Source organism: Lissotriton vulgaris, chromosome 6 (assembly GCF_964263255.1).
Source record: "Lissotriton vulgaris chromosome 6, aLisVul1.2, whole genome shotgun sequence".
Classification (NCBI taxonomy): domain Eukaryota; kingdom Metazoa; phylum Chordata; class Amphibia; order Caudata; family Salamandridae; genus Lissotriton; species Lissotriton vulgaris.
In genome coordinates, this window is record NC_141694.1 from 1608207354 (window position 1) to 1608227484 (window position 20131).

At 47.4% G+C, this 20131-nt stretch overlaps 1 protein-coding gene across 1 annotated transcript in view; it reads right to left on the reverse strand.

Moving 5' to 3' along the window:
* TTC7A (tetratricopeptide repeat domain 7A) overlaps positions 1-20131 on the reverse strand; it is a 1603679-nt gene that overhangs the window by 1097432 nt on the left and 486116 nt on the right. Inside the window, exon 8 of the mRNA XM_086927774.1 lies at positions 12033-12096. Coding sequence (XP_086783900.1) covers positions 12033-12096 — 64 coding nt within the window. The remainder of the gene's footprint in view (positions 1-12032; positions 12097-20131) is intronic.

The window sequence follows — 20131 nt, forward strand, 5'->3', positions numbered from 1 at the left end:
ATTAGGAAAGTTTGAGCGATTGTTATTGTAAATGACACTTTTTTATTTATGTGTTGGTTTTTAAAATAGCAAAATTAATAGCTTTGTCAGTTACAATGTCAATAGTTTTAACTTTCGCAAATTTGACACCTATAGCATTTGTAATGCAATGTGTGTTGTATTTACGTGACTTAGATGTATTGATATTACAAATCACAATGGCTTTTATTTTTGTAAATGATTAATACTTAATTAAAAGTTATTTTAATTTATAATGGCAATACCTTAAACGTTTGTAAATAAGTTTTGTGAAGATTATGTTCAGTGTATTTTATTGTGACGAAAATCCAAGCACATTGCATTTGCACCTACACACACACAGAGCCACACACACACACACACACACGCACACACACACACACACACACACACACACACACACACACACACACACATATAGATGTGGTGGATCTGGGGGATATGGTGGTGGTGGATGTGTTTGTGGATGTGGTGGTGGATGCTGTGGTGGTCATGGATGTGGTGTTGGTGGATGCAGTGGTGGTGGATGCGGTGGTGTTGGAAGTGTTGGTGGATGTGTTGGTGGATGTGTGGTGGTGGTGGGTGTGGTGGATGTGGTGGTGGTGGGTGTGGTGGATGTGGGTGTGGTGAAAGTGGTGGTGGATGTGGTGGTGTATGTGGTGGTGTATGTGGTGGTGTTGGATGTGGTGGTGGATGTGGTGGTGGATGTGGTGGTGGATGTGGTGGTGGTGGATGCGGTGGTGGTGGGTGTGGTGGTGGTGGGTGTGGTGGTGGATGTGGATGTGGTGGTGGTGGATGCGGTGGATGTGGTGGTGGTGCATGCGGTGGATGTGGTGGTGGATGTGGCGGTGGATGTGGATGTGGTGGTGGATGTGGTGGTGGTGGTGGATGCAGTGGTGGTGGATGGGGTGGTGGTGGGTGTGGTGGATCTGGTGGCGGTGGATGTGGCTGTGGATGTGGCAGTGTATGTGGCAGTGGTTGTGGTGGTGCATGTGGAGGTGGATTTGGAGTTGATGGTGGATGTGGTGGTGGTGGTGGATGTGGTGGTGGTGGATGCGGTGGTGGTGGTGGATGCGGTGGTGGTGGTGGATGGGGTGGTGGTGGATGGGGTGGTGGATGTAGTGGTGGTGGGTGTGGTGGATGTGGTTAACTAAAACGAGGATGTAAGGGGTTAAATGTATGCCGAAGGTAAATTCAGACTGAAGGGGCCTCATGATTAAGTGGTACAGCTGTTTCTGTGTTAAATAGTTGTAAGAGGCATACACAATCATTGTCTTATCTTATGTTTATGCTGCTGTGGTAATAAACTGGAATTTGAACTTTCCACTGTAGTAATAAACGTGGAGTGTGCGGTAACTTTCACTACGGAGAAGAGTTAGCGGCATGGGTGTGGGCAGTGCATTTGTATTGTAATGGGAGCATCTCAGCCATAACATATGGAATTGGGGGAAAGGAGAGATACACAGCGCACTAAGTGCTGGAGGGAATGACGGGTAGTGTGAGGGAGCGGAGAGTGAGCACCCCACCGGCCTGGAAGTGGGAACTCAGCCCAGCGCGTGGCTGTGTGCAGCGAGGTGTGCCCTGCGGCTGCAGCAGGCATCAGTCAATGCAGCTCCCAGCGGCCCCTGCGGAAGGCACTGCGTTGTACACTATTCACTCATGTGATGGGGGAGCACCGCAGGGAAGACGGGGACCCCCCTGGAAGGTAGGAAGGCCCAAGCGGGAGGGGGTGAGGGGCAACGGCCGTGCGGGGGCGACACAGGAGGAGATATAGTGAGGAAAGAGGCCGGTAAATAGACCTATGAGGGAGAGAGAGGGTGGGATAAAGATGGGGGCTGAGGAAGAGAGAGAGAGGGGAGGTTTTGAGGATGAGGGTTGGGGGCGAAGGCGTGGAAAAGAGAGGGTAAGTAGCAAGCATGGAGAGCGAGGCTAGTAATAAACGTGGAGTGTGCGGTAACTTTCACTACGGAGAAGAGTTAGCGGCATGGGTGTGGGCAGTGCATTTGTATTGTAATGGGAGCATCTCAGCCATAACATATGGAATTGGGGGAGAGGAGAGATACACACAGCGCACTAAGTGCTGGAGGGAATGACGGGTAGTGTGAGGGAGCGGAGAGTGAGCACCCCGCCGGCCTGGAAGTGGGAACTCAGCCCAGCGCGTGGCTGTGTGCAGCGAGGTGTGCCCTGCGGCTGCAGCAGGCATCAGTCAATGCAGCTCCCAGCGGCCCCTGCGGAAGGCACTGTGTTGTACACTATTCACTCATGTGATGGGGGAGCACCGCAGGGAAGACGGGGACCCCCCTGGAAGGTAGGAAGGCCCAAGCGGGAGGGGGTGAGGGGCAACGGCCGTGTGGGGGCGACACAGGAGGAGATATAGTGAGGAGAGAGGCCGGTAAATAGACCTATGAGGGAGAGAGAGGGTGGGATAAAGATGGGGGCTGAGGAAGAGAGAGGGAGGGGAGGTTTTGAGGACGAGGGTTGGGGGCGAAGGCGTGGAAAAGAGAGGGTAAGTAGCAAGCATGGAGAGCGAGGCTAGTAATAAACGTGGAGTGTGCGGTAACTTTCACTACGGAGAAGAGTTAGCGGCATGGGTGTGGGCAGTGCATTTGTATTGTAATGGGAGCATCTCAGCCATAACATATGGAATTGGGGGAGAGGAGAGATACACACAGCGCACTAAGTGCTGGAGGGAATGACGGGTAGTGTGAGGGAGCGGAGAGTGAGCACCCCGCCGGCCTGGAAGTGGGAACTCAGCCCAGCGCGTGGCTGTGTGCAGCGAGGTGTGCCCTGCGGCTGCAGCAGGCATCAGTCAATGCAGCTCCCAGCGGCCCCTGCGGAAGGCACTGTGTTGTACACTATTCACTCATGTGATGGGGGAGCACCGCAGGGAAGACGGGGACCCCCCTGGAAGGTAGGAAGGCCCAAGCGGGAGGGGGTGAGGGGCAACGGCCGTGTGGGGGCGACACAGGAGGAGATATAGTGAGGAGAGAGGCCGGTAAATAGACCTATGAGGGAGAGAGAGGGTGGGATAAAGATGGGGGCTGAGGAAGAGAGAGGGAGGGGAGGTTTTGAGGACGAGGGTTGGGGCGAAGGCGTGGAAAAGAGAGGGTAAGTAGCAAGCATGGAGAGCGAGGCGAAGAGTGGAGGCGGCGGCAAGGCTCGAGTGTGAAGAGGAGGCGGATGAAGCAGCACTGAGAATACTTACAGGAAAAACAAGCTTCTGTGTCTGCGACACGGCGGGAAGGGGGCGGAGCGGGGAGAGGTGCGACACGGCAGGCAGGGGAGGAGAGTAGGAGGAGGAGGGGGGAGGAGAGTAAGAGGAGGAGGGGGGAGGAGAAATGCGACACAAACAAGACGGAGGGAAGGCAGATAAGGGGAGGGGGGAGGAGAAATGCGACACGGCGGGCAGGGGAGGGGGCGGAGCGGGGAGAGGGTGTGAAAGCAGCAGGGGCCTGGAGAGCGGTTGAGGGAACTGATGTGCACGCGCTTTTAAGCTCAATGCGCTTTGAGCTTAAAAGTCACGGGCACTGCAAGGAATCGCCACGATTCCTTGCAAGTTAGTTAAAGAGTGGTTAAGCCCCCATAGTCTCGCAAGCTCGATGCGCATGCGCATCGACAGGCGAGACCTAAAAATGGTCACAACAGCAAAGAGAGTGTATGAATCTTATTAAGAAATTATCGAATCATGAAGATTGTGTGGTACAAAATGCGGATAAGGAGGGCAATATAGTCCTGTGGGGGAGACAAAAATACCTAGACGAAGCATATAAACAGCTAGAAAATAGAGCAAATTATGTGAGAGTGCCTGTTGGGAAAATGACCACTAGTCATGATGTTTTCAACACACAATTGCAAGAAGGGTTTGATCAAGGTTTATTGTCTAATGAAGAATTGCTGTTCTTGAAAATCGAAAAACCCATTACACCCGCCTTCTACCTAATACCGAAAGTGCACAAAGATATAAACAATCCACAAGGAAGGCCGATTATTTCGGCAATTCGAAGTGCACTAGAAAACACATCAAAATTCATTGACTCTTTCTTAAATCCTATGGTAAAATTCTTGCCGTCCTTTATCCAAGATACAGTAGATTTTTTGAAGGGTATTTATGACCTACCTTGGGAGCCAGATATGTTATTAATGACGATTGATGTAACAACATTATACACAAGCATTAGGCATAAAGATGGCCTTAATGCCGTGAAGTATTTTCTAGGTTCAAGACGGATAACATTATGGTCACATACACAAATGATAACATCTATGGTAGACACATGCCTAAAAAACTATTTATTTCTTTTTGATGACAAGCTTTACCATCAGCTATGTGGTACTGCAATGGGCACCTGCTTCGCCCCCAGCTATGCGAATTTGCATATGGGCTGGTGGGAGGAGCAGATGGTCCGGAAGCAGTACCATAAAGAGTGGCACACTAACATTTTACACTGGAGTCGTTACATTGACAACTTGTTTGTTGTTTGGAGGGGCACTGAAACATCAGCCAGAGAATTTATACAAAAATTACAAGTCAATGAGCTGAATTTAAAGTTCACTACAACTATTAGTGATAGTGAGGTGAATTTCCTCGACATGACAATATATGTAAAAAATTCTACCCTACACACAAAAATGTTTCTTAAACCGAGAGCAGGGAATACCCTGCTGTATGCCTCGGTTTTAATCCCCAAAATCCAATCAAAAGCATCCCTTATGGGTAATGCATAAGAACTGTACGCAATTGTAGTGAACCAGAAGTTTTGGAAGTAGAATTGAAAACTTTACATTCTCGTTTCAGAGAAAGGGGCTATGTAGAAGATTGTATTAAAACAGCTATTAGTAAGACCAGAGGTAAATCAAGAGAAACAATGTTGTTCAAAAAATTACATACAGATAACTACAAAAAGAACCAAGATAATGAGAATTGTAGAATGATAACAACATATAACGGGCAACATGAACAAGTGAGGAAAATTCTAACGAAACATTGGCATTTAATTCACAACAATCCGGTGTTAGGGCAAATTGTACCAGCGAGACCCTTGATCACTTTTAGGAAAGCTAAATCATGTAAACAAATGTTAGTGAGTAACATGGCACCAAAAAAGAAAGCAGCAAGGCCTATGAAATCTTGGCTACAGAAACAAAATGGGTTCATCAAGTGCACTAAGTGCAAGGCATGTCAGCATGGGAAGAACATGACTAAATATATACAAGGCTGCTCTCAAATGGAAAGAAACATAAAAGGTCAATACAACTGTAAGACCGATTTTGCAGTTTATGCTTTAAGTTGTCCGTGTAAACTACAGTATGTGGGGAGCACGATTCTACCAGTGCATAAAAGGGTGTTGCAACATCTTCGAGCCATAAAAAACATTGATAAGATCTAACCGGTGGCGCGACATTTTGCCACACATCATAGAAGTGATGTTGGGGGCCTCACCTACTTTGTTATTGATGTAGTCGCCGTTATTGTGAGAGGAGGCGATAGAGAAAAAAGCCTAAGAAAATTGGAATCTAGGAATATTGTAGAATTTAACAGCAGAATACCGACAGGTCTAAATATGGAAGAGGACCTTCACACCCATCTATAGTATGTTCCAGGACTAGCAATGAGTGATAATTCAGTTATGCAAAAGAATCATGAACCTTCTTTAAATATCTCTGTTTTTAACTGTAACTTTTTTTCTCTCTCTTTTTGATTTGTGTTGTTTTGTTATAGTATGGGTAAAAATATGTGTCACAAATATTCACTTTTAGAAGTGTGATCTACGGTGGGGTAACAACTGTATACAGACAAGCCCACTTGGGCTCAATTTGAGGTGTCTGCATTTTAGCTTTAGTTTGCCCACTGGGGCGAGATTGTTAAAATTGCTTGCAACTTATTAATGTCACTGAAAGTTAGTTTGACTATAAGTGTGTAAATTATTATTAATTTGCGATAGACTATAAAAATGCATTATTTATGTGCCTTTAAAATTGCAAATATCGATTGCCTCTGTAGTAGTTTAGTTACAAAACTACGAGTCCGTCTTCTGATACACTAAATCTGTAGTTTTTTCACACGAAAGTAATCATGTGCACAATTTAAAATGGTGGATTACTGGCAAAACATTGTTGGTGAACTGGCCTGCTGGTATAGGCGAAAAGCGTCCGACTTTGCCGATTAAATATTCTGGAATGAATTAACGAGACACGGCGTCGTCATTTCCTTAGCTGTAAGGAGTTTGCTGTTTACATTACAGACCGAGTCTGCGAGGTCCAATTCAATGACGAGCCCGCTGCTTTGGTGAGCGGCAGCTGTTCGCAGGCAGTTGGAAGGATATATATATATATATATATATATATATATATATATATATATAAATCACAAGAGTTCTCCCCTTGGTGAAAGCCTCAAGACACAAGGTAAGTTCTTAGCGGTTTAATGGGATAGCTGCATCTGCCACGTGCAAACAAGCATTCAAGTATTAAGTCAATTCGCCGATGCGTTTCGCGCGCTGCGCGCACTTCTTCATAGGCTGACACAGTGAATGGTGCAAGCAGAGTCAGGACACCTATATTGCTCTTCCCCTACACGCCCTTGTGGGCGGAGACAGTCGTGCTGCCTGCTGGTTGCTGTAGTGCCTGAAAATGTTCTACCAGTGGATTGCTTGTCAATAATCACTCTAAAATTACGAAATCCCCAGTGGGTTGATGGGAGCTTACATCGGGGCAGCGACACCCCACTCCTTGTGCCTCCAAATGCCGACGTTGGTTGGCGCCAGCACACAGACCGTAAAAACAGCAGGGCTTCCACCGCGACTGGACTAGCCGCATTCAATACAAATCACAAGAGTTTCACCAAGGGGACAACTCTTGTGATTTGTATTGAATGCGGCTAGTCATTTTGTATTCGGCTAACGAGAAAGACCGCCTGGTCGAAACGCGTCGCCAATAAACACCTTGTTTATACACGGATCACTGGAGTGCGAGTCTGTTTGTTCCTCGTGCAACCCTTTCGAGAAACCTTTCGCCGAGATATATATATATATATATATATATATATATATATATATATATATATATATATATATATATATATATATATATATATATATATATATATATATATATGTGTGTATATATCAGGTTGTCTTCTCAATTGTGCCACAAACACTCATTGAAAGTTGCAATATTGATTCATCAGCATGTACCTCTATTGGCATATTTACTTATCTTATAGAAATCAATCAAAATGTATTTAATTAGCAAAAGTTGATATACACATTTTATGTTTGTCACACCGCCTCAACTTTTTTGAAGGACATTTGAAGCAGTTGCATCTTACTCAAGACATGTAGTAGCCACTTGAGTTATTGCTGCTTTGTTATAGAGTTAAGCAGTTGCTTCTGGTTTTAGAGGGACATATAGTCAAGTTTTGAAAGACTGTAGCCTTGTTAAATACTCCAAGCTGTTGTTTCTGACTCAAGAATCACATCTAGTAATCTACTTGAGGCACTGTAGCTATGTGGAAGGTCATTATGATTGGTTTTGCCAATGCTTGTTTGGCTTTCCGCCATCATCTCGTGGGAATGATATTGCGTGATTGTGGCCTTTTATGTGCAGATGCACCCGCACGCTAAAGGAGACAACAGCCAGTCATAGGAGTGTGCGGTTGTTGATGCGCGTTGCTGCTACCCATGGGCAGGCTGGCCGGGTCCATGGAAGTGGCACATGCAGCTCTGTATCTTTGTGCCTTTGTTTATACGCGTCTATGTCTCTGCGTGTGGGACGAGGGACCAGTGGCGGCTGGTGACATTTGAAAGTGGTGGGGCGTAAATACTGCAATGTGGCGAGCGAGTGCAGCAAGCGAGGTCGAACCACCTATGGGGGGTTCGGGGGTTCTCCCACAAGAACATTTTGAAGAAAGGGTGGGCAAATGGTGTATTCTCAAGCACATTTGAGAAAGAGGTGGCTTGGTGAATACATCTCTGGGAGTAGCCAGACAAGTCTCTTTGCACAGATACATCTCTCTCCCTGCATTCACATGGGCACAGTCACCCTGCACTCATAGACCCATTACTCACCCTTCCCTGACACATTACTAAGCCAGCAATCACCCATCCACATCACTCACTCTGGGCTCACACAGGTACACTGCTCACTCTGCACTCACACAGACATCACTCACCCTGGATTCACACAGGCACACTGTTCACCCTGCACTCACACAGGCACACTGCTCACCCTGCACTCACACAGGCACACTGCTCACCCTGCACTCACACAGACATCACTCACCCTGCACTCACACTGCTCACCCTGCACTCACACAGACATGACTCACCCTGCACTCACACAGGCATCACTGACCCTGGACTCACACAGGCACACTGCTCACCCAGCACTCACACACACATCACTCACCCTGGACTCACACAGGCACACTGCTCAACCTGCACTCACACATACTCAGTCGCCCCAGAAGCAGACTGATGATGGCAGGCAGCACTTATCTACTGTAGAATAGGCAGAGCCGAGGCCTGTGTGAATAGTGCAGATGTGCACAGTGCACGTTCGGTCACAACTGGTTGTGGCGAGGGGGAAGCTGTCAGCACACACTTGCATTAGAAACGCTGTGACTGAGGCATGTTTCCATAGTGCAGAGGTGCACCTAGGCCTGTGAGTGCTGTGTGCATAGTGCACTGCAGAGATGCAAGCTCAGTTAACATCGCTACTGTAGTAGAAGAGCCGAGGCTTGTGCCTGGCTCGTGCACACGGTGCTGGGTGCACCACTGCCCTGGCCTGCACTATGCGCAGGCAGTGCCTGCGCTGGATAGCAAGCAACACCGAGGCGCCAAGGAGCAATGAAGATTGCCAGCAGCGCTATTTGACTGGTCAGAAATATTGTTTTCCCATTGAGTGAAGGAGAAACCCGAAAGAGGGCGCAAGTCCTCAGAAAAATAGTGTGGGGACTAATTCAAAGGAAGTGACGCCACAAAAATCTCAATCCTCACAACGCAAAGCGCCTCTTTTACGAAAATAAGTTAACATAACCAATGTAACCATGCAAAATAAAAACAAATGTATTTGGTTTGTTTGACTATTTTATAAATCATATTTAGGTTTTCCACACATCAACCTGTAGTCGAGCCCAGAAATGGCTGAAAGGGACAGTATATTTATTCAAACGCGTGGAACTAGAGATTACATTTTAAACTGCATTTAAGACAAAAACGAAACGCGCTGATGCATTTTTTAAATAGTCTATCTTTCAGTTAATCCAAGTAGCTGCTGTGCTGAAGCACAAGGCACACCTCCAGTCAGGGGAACGGAGTCCCCGCCCTCTATAAAAAAAAACTGTGGGGAGACTCAGTCCACCGCGTCCACCCGGGACTTGTGCCCGGGTTTGAAGGCACATCCAGTACCATCTCCTTCTCTTGGTTGGGGGAGTTGTGTGAGGGGGGAGGGGGTGGTCAGTGTCCGACTCGAGCACAGTGGCGGATGCTGCGCCCAGCCACTCTCTCTATAGCTCCTTTTGAGCTCTCCTCCACCTCGGGGCCTCCAAGCACATATCTGAGCCTGCCCACAATCTCAGAAGGAGCCCCTTGTCATTCCGTCTTCATGACCATAAATACTGCAGAGAACATGCGCAGGGGCGTGGCAGAGCTGCAGAAATGCCCTTCCTCTACCCTCCCCTGGTTACAACCCTCACCTAGTCTACCTGTTTTTTACTCTTACCACCTTCCGCCACTCACCCTCGTAGCTGGAGACGCACGTTCTAACATATAATTGTATTCTCATATAGCGCTTTCAGGAGCTGTAAAACACGTCCCAACTGCTATCCACAGTACTCCCTTCTTCAATGCTGTATCAAGTGATTTACAGGTTACACATAATTTAGCAGCAGGTACTCCACCTGCTGAGCTAGTGTTTTGTTTGTTTGAATAGGTTTAATTATGTTTTGCTATGCTACGTTTATATGTGTGGCGCGCATCCTGGAAACAAACAACAGATCCGTTTTTGGAATGTCATGAATCATGATCTGTATAACTTACGTCACGTGGGTGCGGGACGCGATCCGGTCGTGCTAATCGATCGATGGTCCGGACCTGGATGTAGTCACTAGTCAGCAGTACTGGTAGTCAGATGATCAGATCACCACCAGGCCAGCAGATCACACGACGACTTACGCTGCTGCAGCAGCAGCAGTGAGTCAGTGCACAAACATGCACCGTGCACGCAATTGCAAGGGGCTTCTAAAGCAGGCCCGGGCCGTCCAGGCAGCAGGCGGTCCGACTGAGTCCACACCCACGCAGGCAGGCATGACGACGACCTCAATCAGTCCCACAACAGTCCTCTTCGTCGACCTCTCCTCACCCAGTCACGCGCCCCACTGACTCTCTAGGGACTACATCACATGATCTTATCTCGACTTACTTATTGGCTAAAGAGCAGACTGAAATCTGCCCATTTTGAGACCTGGGGCCCGGGGTCAATGCCTATAACTATAGTGGTAGAGGGGGGGTGGGGTGGGAGGTCTGAAGTGTGCGCATGCGCTGGCCAGTCGAAATCTCTACAACTCCGGCCTTTTACATGCGCTCGGCACTCGCAGTACACGTCACCCTCTGCCTGCCCTGTGCGCAGGCTGCCTGCCTGTCACTCTGCGCAGCCCCACCCCCCACGGGCCGGCCCACTTCCTTATGGATGCCCGATCCTGTCGGGCTTCTCCCGGGGCCTTGGTGCGCGCGGCGCTCCGATTTTTTATCGAACTGGAATTTGCTTTAGAAAACACATTTTATTATGCTGCAGTGCAGTCGGCGGTCGTCCATCCTAGTGGGGCAACGCCCCAACGCCCCCAATGGACGCACCGCCACTGCGAGGGACACGAAGTGATCTATATTTGATTTTCTTAATGTCTGTACCTGAGATAAGTGCAGGTGTTTTGCTCTCATGTACGCTTACATGTCTGTTGTTCTGTTTATGTGTGCATGCAGTGTGTATGGGTACATGTGTGTATTGTGTGTACATGTATTCTTGTGTATGTGAGCATATACCTGTGTTTTTCTGCTTGCATGTGTTGGTGCTCTGTATACCTTAAAGTGAAAAAACACATATTTTGTACTAAAATTGCTAAACATTGAGTTTAATTACACGTTTGGAATCGTTACATTATTTTACAATAGAGCCATTTTAGTCGGACTCACCCCGAATCTTACTGGATACTTTAACGTTGCTACCTATGTATTGTTAAATTCATATTCATTTGTAGAGTTCTGTGCATTTTTCTGAATAAAACCTACGCATCTTATTAAGGTATATGATACTACATTCATGCATACTCGCATCGGAGCGTGAAATTTACGAACTATGAATGAATTAACGCAATCAACGGCTACAAAAACAGACGGACATCCTATACTTGTAAAAACTGACAGCAGCAGCCCTCCTGAAAAGTCCGTCTACAGGTCTGCGCGAAGTCCTTGCCTCGACGTCCTTTGCTTCATGACTGCTCTGTCATCCTTTTCTTACCGAAGATATTTTATAAATGGCTCCAGTACTTTAAAATGCAGATGGGGCTGTTTTTCCAGCTGAGTTCACGCCAGTGCTGCACTGTTAGTGCACAGACAGCGCTGCGGCAGGGTTTTAGTAAAGGACGGCCATTTGAAAAGACAAACGATACGAAATATGAGAAAGGGCATTGCTTCACGTCTCTGCATATTCAATCACCGGTACTTCTTTCACTTTTTAAAAAATCTCTTTAAATAATGGCTTCTTACACAGAGTATGCTTATTTTAGAAAAATATCAAAATAAGACAGAAAATACACTTGGATTCCAAACATAGCGATCCCCTGTGGACGCTAGTGTCAGCAGTACTTTGTAAGGAAACACACATTTGACATAAAGGACTGCATGTCATGGCTGCACACTCATACTTTGCAGTCAGCTACCAGCCTCTGTAAAATGGCGGACAGCTTCATCGGGTTTACCAGACCCCATCATACAATGTGCAGCCGCGTTGGTTCAGCTTACCATGGATTCACTGATCAAAAGGAGGAGAAGCGCCTCTTCAATGTTGTCTTGAGGGCAGTATAAGCTAGAAATAAAACAGAATGGACAAGTGACAGCCAAGAATTCACCATGACCCTCGTCTGCGAGATCCACGACTAAGTAACCTGACGCACCGCATGCATGATTGATGGCTACATAATACCTGCTTTCAGGAGTCCACAATTAATGGCTGTTAATTCCACCCTTAAATTAGACGCTTTTCCATTTCAGGCTTGACAAATATATTTTTGGGCAGAATAAACAGGTGACTTAGTAAAGAATTAAAAAGTCTTTCATTTGTCTTCCCACTTTTCGTTTGTAGACAAAAACCAGAGAAACGACAAATTGTTGGCAGTGACAGTGAGTTTACCAGCCATTTAGGGCACCAATGCTTTCGGTTAAGTTGAAACAGACATGATAGAGATCACTAGGCCCACTCCACATATCTCAACTACTTATAACCCTGTCACATGCATGCGTCAACATGTTCAGTAAAAATTGATATTATATATGTTTGTTTGTAGAAGGCTTTATTTCGATAACATTTTATCTTAAAAAGCATCACAATAAAACAATTTTACATTACAAATTCCACAAGATAAAACAAAGGAGGATGGTCATACACAATATACCATCCAACGATAAAAATGTAATAACACATTAGGGTTAAGAACAGATTAAACATTATAGTCATTTATTTTTAAGCCTTCTTGTTCTAATGATCCATGCCCAGCTAAGAAACTTAGAGATAGCACAAACACAGTTAGCTCGCACTGGCGGACGCTCCTTTAGAGTTCTAGGAGCCAAACTCTGGAACAGTCTGCCAGCAAACGTTCGCTCTATGGAAAACCTGTTGGCCTTCCGGCGAGCTGTCAAAACCTTTCTGTTTCCCCCCCTTTAGGTCCTTGATTTCTGGCTCCCTCCCCCCCAGTTGATGATTCTGTGGTTCTTTAGCGCCGGGACGCCCCTTTGCTGGGGCAGCTGTTGCGCTCTACCAAATTTTTAACTTAACTTAACTTAACTTAAACATATACTAGCCGGGTATCTGACATGAGGATTCGCAAGGCCATCAGATGAGACCTAGTACCCATATTCCTGCACACTGGTTTTAGCCACCTGGATCTCGGAAGTTTATAAGCAGTGCACTCAAATAAGATATGAGGCACTGTTTCCAGGGTCAGCGGACAGAATGGACACGAGCTAGAGGTACTTGAGGACACGCTCCAGCGTGCTGTAAACTCGCCAAGAGGAAGGGTGCCAATCCTAAATCTAAAATACAGCATGCCAACACGCGGTTTTGTAATAAAATCAAAATAGGGCTCTAACAAGGGTACATCCTTTAAAAAAAGATAGTTAGAAACAATCCTACCATTTTTAGGGTTTGAGTATTTTTTATTGTACACCCAGCTCCAATAAATCTGCTTCAATTGGGATTTTGGCACAGCAGATCTAGTTGACCACGCCTCCCCCAACCCAAGCTCAACAAGTAGAGATTTTACATTTCGCAGCCAACTTATTTTTGTCCAACCAGACATAGACAGAATTTCCATTAGCCCTTCCGCATAATGAGCGAGTTCCGGTACTCGCCATAATCGTGACCACAATAACAGTGGACGGAACTGAGCCTGGTCCTTTATTGGGTGATTCCCCAAATCATACAATACCGGAATCATAGGTGTACTTTGGGGAAGGGACAACAATGACCTAAAGAATGTGTTCTCTGACTGGGTAAGCTGGTCAATATTACAGGCACCCCATAATTCTGCCCCATACAGGGACCCACTAACTGCTCTTGCATTGTAGATCTCTACAATGGGGGAAATAGGTTTTGTTGTAGAACTGCACTGTTGTTTTAAGAGTGTGCCTGTTACCCTTTTGAGGTAGAGGACCATTTTATTAATGTGAGGGCCCCAGTGCATTCGGTCAGAGAGTCTAATGCCCAAGTAATCGAATTCTGTCACTCTATCCAGCTGTACCCCATTCAAGGTTGGCGGAATTCCCATTTTTTTTTGCCAGATTTAATACTAGATATTTAGTTTTGCCGGTATTAATTACCAGACCCCTAAGTGTGCAGAACAGATGGAAACTATCAAGTAGCTTCTGCAAGCCCACTGGGGATTTTAAGATGAGGAGGGTGTCGTCCGCAAATAGCAGGGTCGGGATGCGTTTGCCCGCCAGGGAGGGAGCATCTGCAGATATTCTTAGAAGGTGCTCCACCACTCCATTAACATAAAGTGAAAATAGAGTGGGGGCTAACACACAACCCTGACGGACGCCCCTACTCACAGATATTCTAGATTTTTTTTGGCCCTGACTACCCCACCTCACCTGGGCAAAGTTTCCCTTGTGAAGCTTGATTAGGATACTCAAAATATATGGAGGCATACCCAAGTCCTGCAGAACCCCCCATAAACTCTGCCTTGGCACTAGATCGAAGGCAGTCTTCAGGTCTATAAAGGCCAGATAAAGACTGCCTCCGCCCAGGACAACTGTCTTCCAGTACAACAAATGTAGTCGGAAGGCTTGCTCAATTGTTCCTGTTCCAGAGCGAAACCCTGCCTGTAAGTCTGACAGAATTTAGTTGTCTTCGGCCCACTGTAGGATGCTGCCTAATACTGCCTTCCCTATAACCTTTTGCGTGGAATCTTTTAAGCTAATAGGGCGGTAGTTGGCGGGTGGTCCCTAGAACCCTTCTTAAAAATAGGGACCACCTCCGCCCCTCTCCAAGACTCCGGAATTGGCGCACCCTTCATGATGGCATTAAGGAGACCCGCCAGAATCCTCCCCCACTCTGAATAGTTTAAGCGCAAGAGGTCTCCTGGAACCCCATCGGGCCTGCTGCTTTGCGCGGGACCAAGGAGCAAATAATCGCTTCAACTTCCTTTGCCGTGAATTCAGTGGCCTCCTCTACAGATACCATAAGGCTTACCAGAAACTGGCCTTGTTCGCCGAGGGAGTCAGCTGTATACAGGGAAGAAAAATGGGCAAACCAACTGTCACCAGTGATGTTGCAGGTGATCAGGGAGCTATCCGGTCTATTCCTTGATCTTACTAGATCCCAGAAGCCTCGTGCGTCCTTCCCCGCACTGGCCTTCTTGAGATCTTGCCACAACTTATCGTCCCAGTCCCTCTTAGCTTTCTTAATGGCCAGATTATAATTGTGTCTTGCTGCTTTAATAAAAGACTGCTGCTTGTCCTTAATAGCCTGGATGAGGAGCGATTTATTTGCTCTGCAGTTCTTGGAATACCAGCCAGGTTTGTTACTGCATTTCTGGCGCCCCTTGGGTTTATTGCATTTAGTCAAAAATAAATCTCCTAGGGCTTTAATTGTATCACAGAATGTAGATGAAATAATACTCGGGTTTGAGCCACCAAGCTCTATTTTGCTTTGGTAAGAAGCCAGAATGGAGCCAATAAGCTGGACCTTTCCCTCATCAAGCAGAACTCGAGGCCAATTTAGGCGTCTGCCACAATTTGAAGGGCACACCTCTGCCGTAGAGAGACATTCGAGAGGGGCCATAGACGATAGGGAGCTTGTCCATAAGGGATGCAGGAACAGGGAAAGCGGATTATGGTCACTAAGGATCGTAGAAACAACCACCATATCCTCCACAGCTTTCCACAACTGGAAGTCTAGGAGAATATAATCAATGCGTGACAAGTGACCAATTCTATTGTAAGTATCCGCCCCTACCATGTCCGAAGCTGTCCTTCCATTTACTGCTCTTAAATCAAATTCCAGTGCCAGAGCATTAAGCTGGACTACTCTGGGAGACCACCTTTTAACAGAAGGAATTGAGAGCTGTGGGATACCCCTCCTACCATCCTCTTCCGTAATATTAAGAAAATCCTCAGACGCAAGAGGCTCAAAAGTACAGTTCAGATCGCCCGCCACCATGACTAGTGAGCCTTGCGTCAGATTCCTAAGCTCCTCCTCAAGCTTGGTAACAGTGGGTGATGGTAAGCTGCCCTTCGACCCCCTGCCATAGATGTTAAAAATAGTTAATGGTTCCCCTCTCCTAGGACCATACAGAGTCACTTTTTGTAGATCAGGGGAGTTAGTTTCGATTTGGGTAACACGGAGCCCTAGGGCAATATCCACCCAAATGAGTAATCCTCCTGCTGGGCGGCCCCGCCCTGAACAAGAAGCAAATGCTGGGACATAATAGGTCGAGTGACCAACTTTGTGGCAGGGAACAAGACTCCATGTTTCTTGGAAAATACATATATTATGTAACCCAGTAATTGAATTCCAATCTGGGAGATCGAGCTTCCTACCAATCCCGGCTAAATTCCAGCTAATGATTTTGAGATTCGGCCTGACGGATTGGGGAACCGGGCTAGCCAACTCGAGGAGATCACATCCAATGACAGGACTGTGGGGTATAGGAGGAAGAATGGGTGGCACGTTCATGGTGTCAGTACTTGGTGGATGTGGAAACAGTTCACCTGAGACAGGACTACGTGGTGTTTTGTCATAGTTTGGTGTTGCTGGAGCATGCATGCCCAGGGCTAGCCCCAAAGCCTCGTCATAACAATAGCCAGAAGGCCAACCTGGGACACCCCTGTCTCTAGATTGAAGAAAACAAGGGCTATTAGGAAAAATAGCAGGACGATAGGACGCTCCAAGCTCAGTTCCCCTAAAGTCATAACCCACAAAGCAGGGGGGTAAAGTTTGCTGATGGTAATAGCTTAAGTCAAAAGTACCAATCCCCGTGCTTCCATTTTTGGGTTGCTTGTTGCATATGTGGCTAACTGACCTAGGATCGCCAAAATTCACCAAAATACAATCACCACTTATATCCTTCCTGCGGTCGCCCACCCAACTTGCTCTTCTTACATTTAAGATTTTCCCATCATGGGGCCTTATTTATGAAGGACTTGCGCCGCCGGTGCGTCACTTTTAACATGGGAAAAAGTGACGCACCGGCGGCGCAAGTCCTTCATAAATAAGGCCCATGGTGTTTTAAGATAGGCCTATTTATATTTAGCCAGAACATGGTTTTGTTTTTCAATTCCTGGTAAGATTCATATTTACATTTCTTTACTTTAGGGACCCCTGTTAGGACCACTACATAGGGGAGACATGCTGGGGGCAAACTAAGATGAACCAAGTCCGTGGTTGCCTCAGCTATGGGATCTTCAGGGGTAGCAAGTGGAGGACAATTAGAGGCCAAGGGCCTACTACTAATACCATTAGAGTTGGAACCCATGTTCAATGTGGGGGTGATGTCTGTACCCAGAGCCTGGGGGTTGCTCCCTCCTACGTGGGGTGCTAGATTCTTTAGGGCATCTACTTTTAGCTAAATCATTGGAAGCCTTAGATAAGGCTTTCCCTGCCGAGGGCCCCTTGCTTGCACTCCCCCGATCTTGGCTTGCCGGCTCAAATGCTCCCCTCGAGTTATTGTCAGATAAATTTACCAGATCCCTGCCTTTTGCCTGGGTTTTTATCAAGGTTTTTAAGGAGTGGAAATTATCCAGGGAGGTTTGTTTGAGCCTATCAACCCTTCCCTTTAAGTATTCCAAGCTCTCAATAATAGGTGATAACAGTGATTTCATATGTTTCTCTAAACAAATCAAGTTAGGCTCGAGAATAGGGGGGCCAAGGGGGATAACGTTGCTAGAATTTAAAGTGGCCGGAATGGCAGGCATGTGACATGATTGAATATGATCTACACTAACTGCCAGATCCTTCACCCCTCCCCCCACTCTAGAACTTTCCCTCGATTTTTTGGGCTTCTTGATGGATTTTATACTCCCACCCCCTACATCGCTAACAGCTCTTTTCCTTTTAATAGATAGCCCACGTGCTCTGATTTTTACTGCTGCTGCTGATTGCACCTGTGGGTTCTTGGTATCTACAGTCAAAATTTTGGGGGCACAAGTTGAAGCCGAAGCGGAGCTCCCTACAGATGCAGTTGGAGGGCCAGAGCTCTTATCTACCATGACAGGTGTACTGCCATCTTGGGGCCCCTCTGAAATAGCTATAGCTTTACAAATAGTAGATGGTGTTGCCGCAGAAGTTACCAGCGGTGGGGGGATAAAGATAGGGGAGAGACAAGGAGAGATAGGAAGATCAATTACCACAGGACTATCTCTTCCTAAAGAAACTCTTCGCTCATTATTTATTTTATTAACTATTTTTACCAGATAGTTGTCCATAGTAGGCCCCCAAGAAGAAATGTTGTCAACCTTCAGTTTCGACATACTCTAAGCAATATACAGAGACAAGATGCTTATCCAAGATAGAATGCCAGACAATGCGTCGCCTGTCCCCAGAACAAGATTTTTAACTATGGCAAAGAGCACGACAGGCTTAACTTGCAAAGGAGAAAACAATGACCTGAATATTTGGCCAGGGGTCGTGGCCCAGCCCAGGCTCCTCAGGCCTCTGAGGGCCACAGAGGGCCCGCCCTTTGCCAGGGCTTCGCCCGGCTCGTCCCGCGGACCGCGGTTCTGGTGCTGATTTTATGCACCTGGGCTGGGCTGGGCTGGGCTGGGCGCTTGCAGAAGGGTGTGACTCTGTCCCGTAGCCTTCTGGCCGGTGTAGTCTGCTTGCCTCCTCGCCAGGTCCCAGAAGATGCAAGCGTTTCCCGGGAAGCGAGAAATGCGAGGTGTAATGTATTTACTCTGTGGGGGGTGCGTGGTTCACCACCGGACCGTAACCCCAAAAGCTGCTGCCTCGATCTCCAAAGTTCAAAGAAGCCACAGAATGCCTCCTGCGGACCGCGGTTCTGGTGCTGATTTTATGTACCTGGGCTGGGCGCTTGCAGAAGGGTGTGACTCTGTCCCGTTGCCTTCTGGCCGGTGTAGTCCGCTTGCCTCCTCGCCAGGTCCCAGAAGATGCGAGCGTTTCCCGCGAAGCGGGAAACGCGAGGTATAATGTATTTACTCTGTGGGGGGTGCGTGGTACACCACCGGACCGTAACCCCAAAAGCTGCTGCCTCGATCTCCAAAGTTCAAAGAAGCCACAGAATGCCTCCCGCGGACAGCGGTTCTGGTGCTGATTTTATGCACCTGGGCTGGGCTGGGCTGGGCGCTTGCAGAAGGGTGTGACTCTGTCCCGTTGCCTTCTGGCCGGTGTAGTCCGCTTGCCTCCTCGCCAGGTCCCAGAAGATGCGAGCGTTTCCCGCAAAGCGGGAAACGCGAGGTGTAATGTATTTACTCTGTGGGGGGTGCGTGGTTCACCACCGGACCGTAACCCCAAAAGCTGCTGCCTCGATCTCCAAAGTTCAAAGAAGCCACAGAATGCCTCCCGCGGACCGCGGTTCTGGTGCTGATTTTATGCACCTGGGCTGGGCTGGGCTGGGCTGGGCGCTTGCAGAAGGGTGTGACTCTGTCCCGTTGCCTTCTGGTTGGTGTAGTCCGCTTGCCTCCTCGCCAGGTCCCAGAAGATGCGAGCGTTTCCCGCGAAGCGGTAAACGCGAGGTGTAATCTATTTACTCTGTGGGGGGTGCGTGGTTCACCACCGGACCGTAACCCCAAAAGCTGCTGCCTCAATCTCCAAAGTTCAAAGAAGCCACAGAATGCCTCCCGCGGACCGCGGTTCTGGTGCTGATTTTATGCACCTGGGCTGGGCTGGGCGCTTGCAGAAGGGTGTCACTCTGTCCCGTTGCCTTCTGGCCGGTGTAGTCCGCTTGCCTCCTCGCCAGGTCCCAAAAGATACGAGCGTTTCCCGCGAAGCGGGAAACGCGACGTGTAATGTATTTACTCTGTGGGGGGTGCGTGGTTCACCACCGGACCGTAACCCCAAAAGCTGCTGCCTCGATCTCCAAAGTTCAAAGAAGCCACAGAATGCCTATGTATATGTATGTTTTTTTTTACTGGAAAAAAAAACAGTTTAAAAAAATCAATGAAATTCACAGAAAAAAAGTGAAAAACTGAGCAATGATTGCGGCTCAACTACAAAATCACTAAAATTCACCAATTATGGTTACCAACGCACACCACATAACTCACACCACCTCCCGTGTTATTCTCTTGATGGTTCTTTTCTTTGTTTCTGTACGGGAGGCAAATTGGTGTTTTAAGCATGGTGGGTGGTGCGAGTTATGTCATGCGTTTTGTACATTGGTAATCTT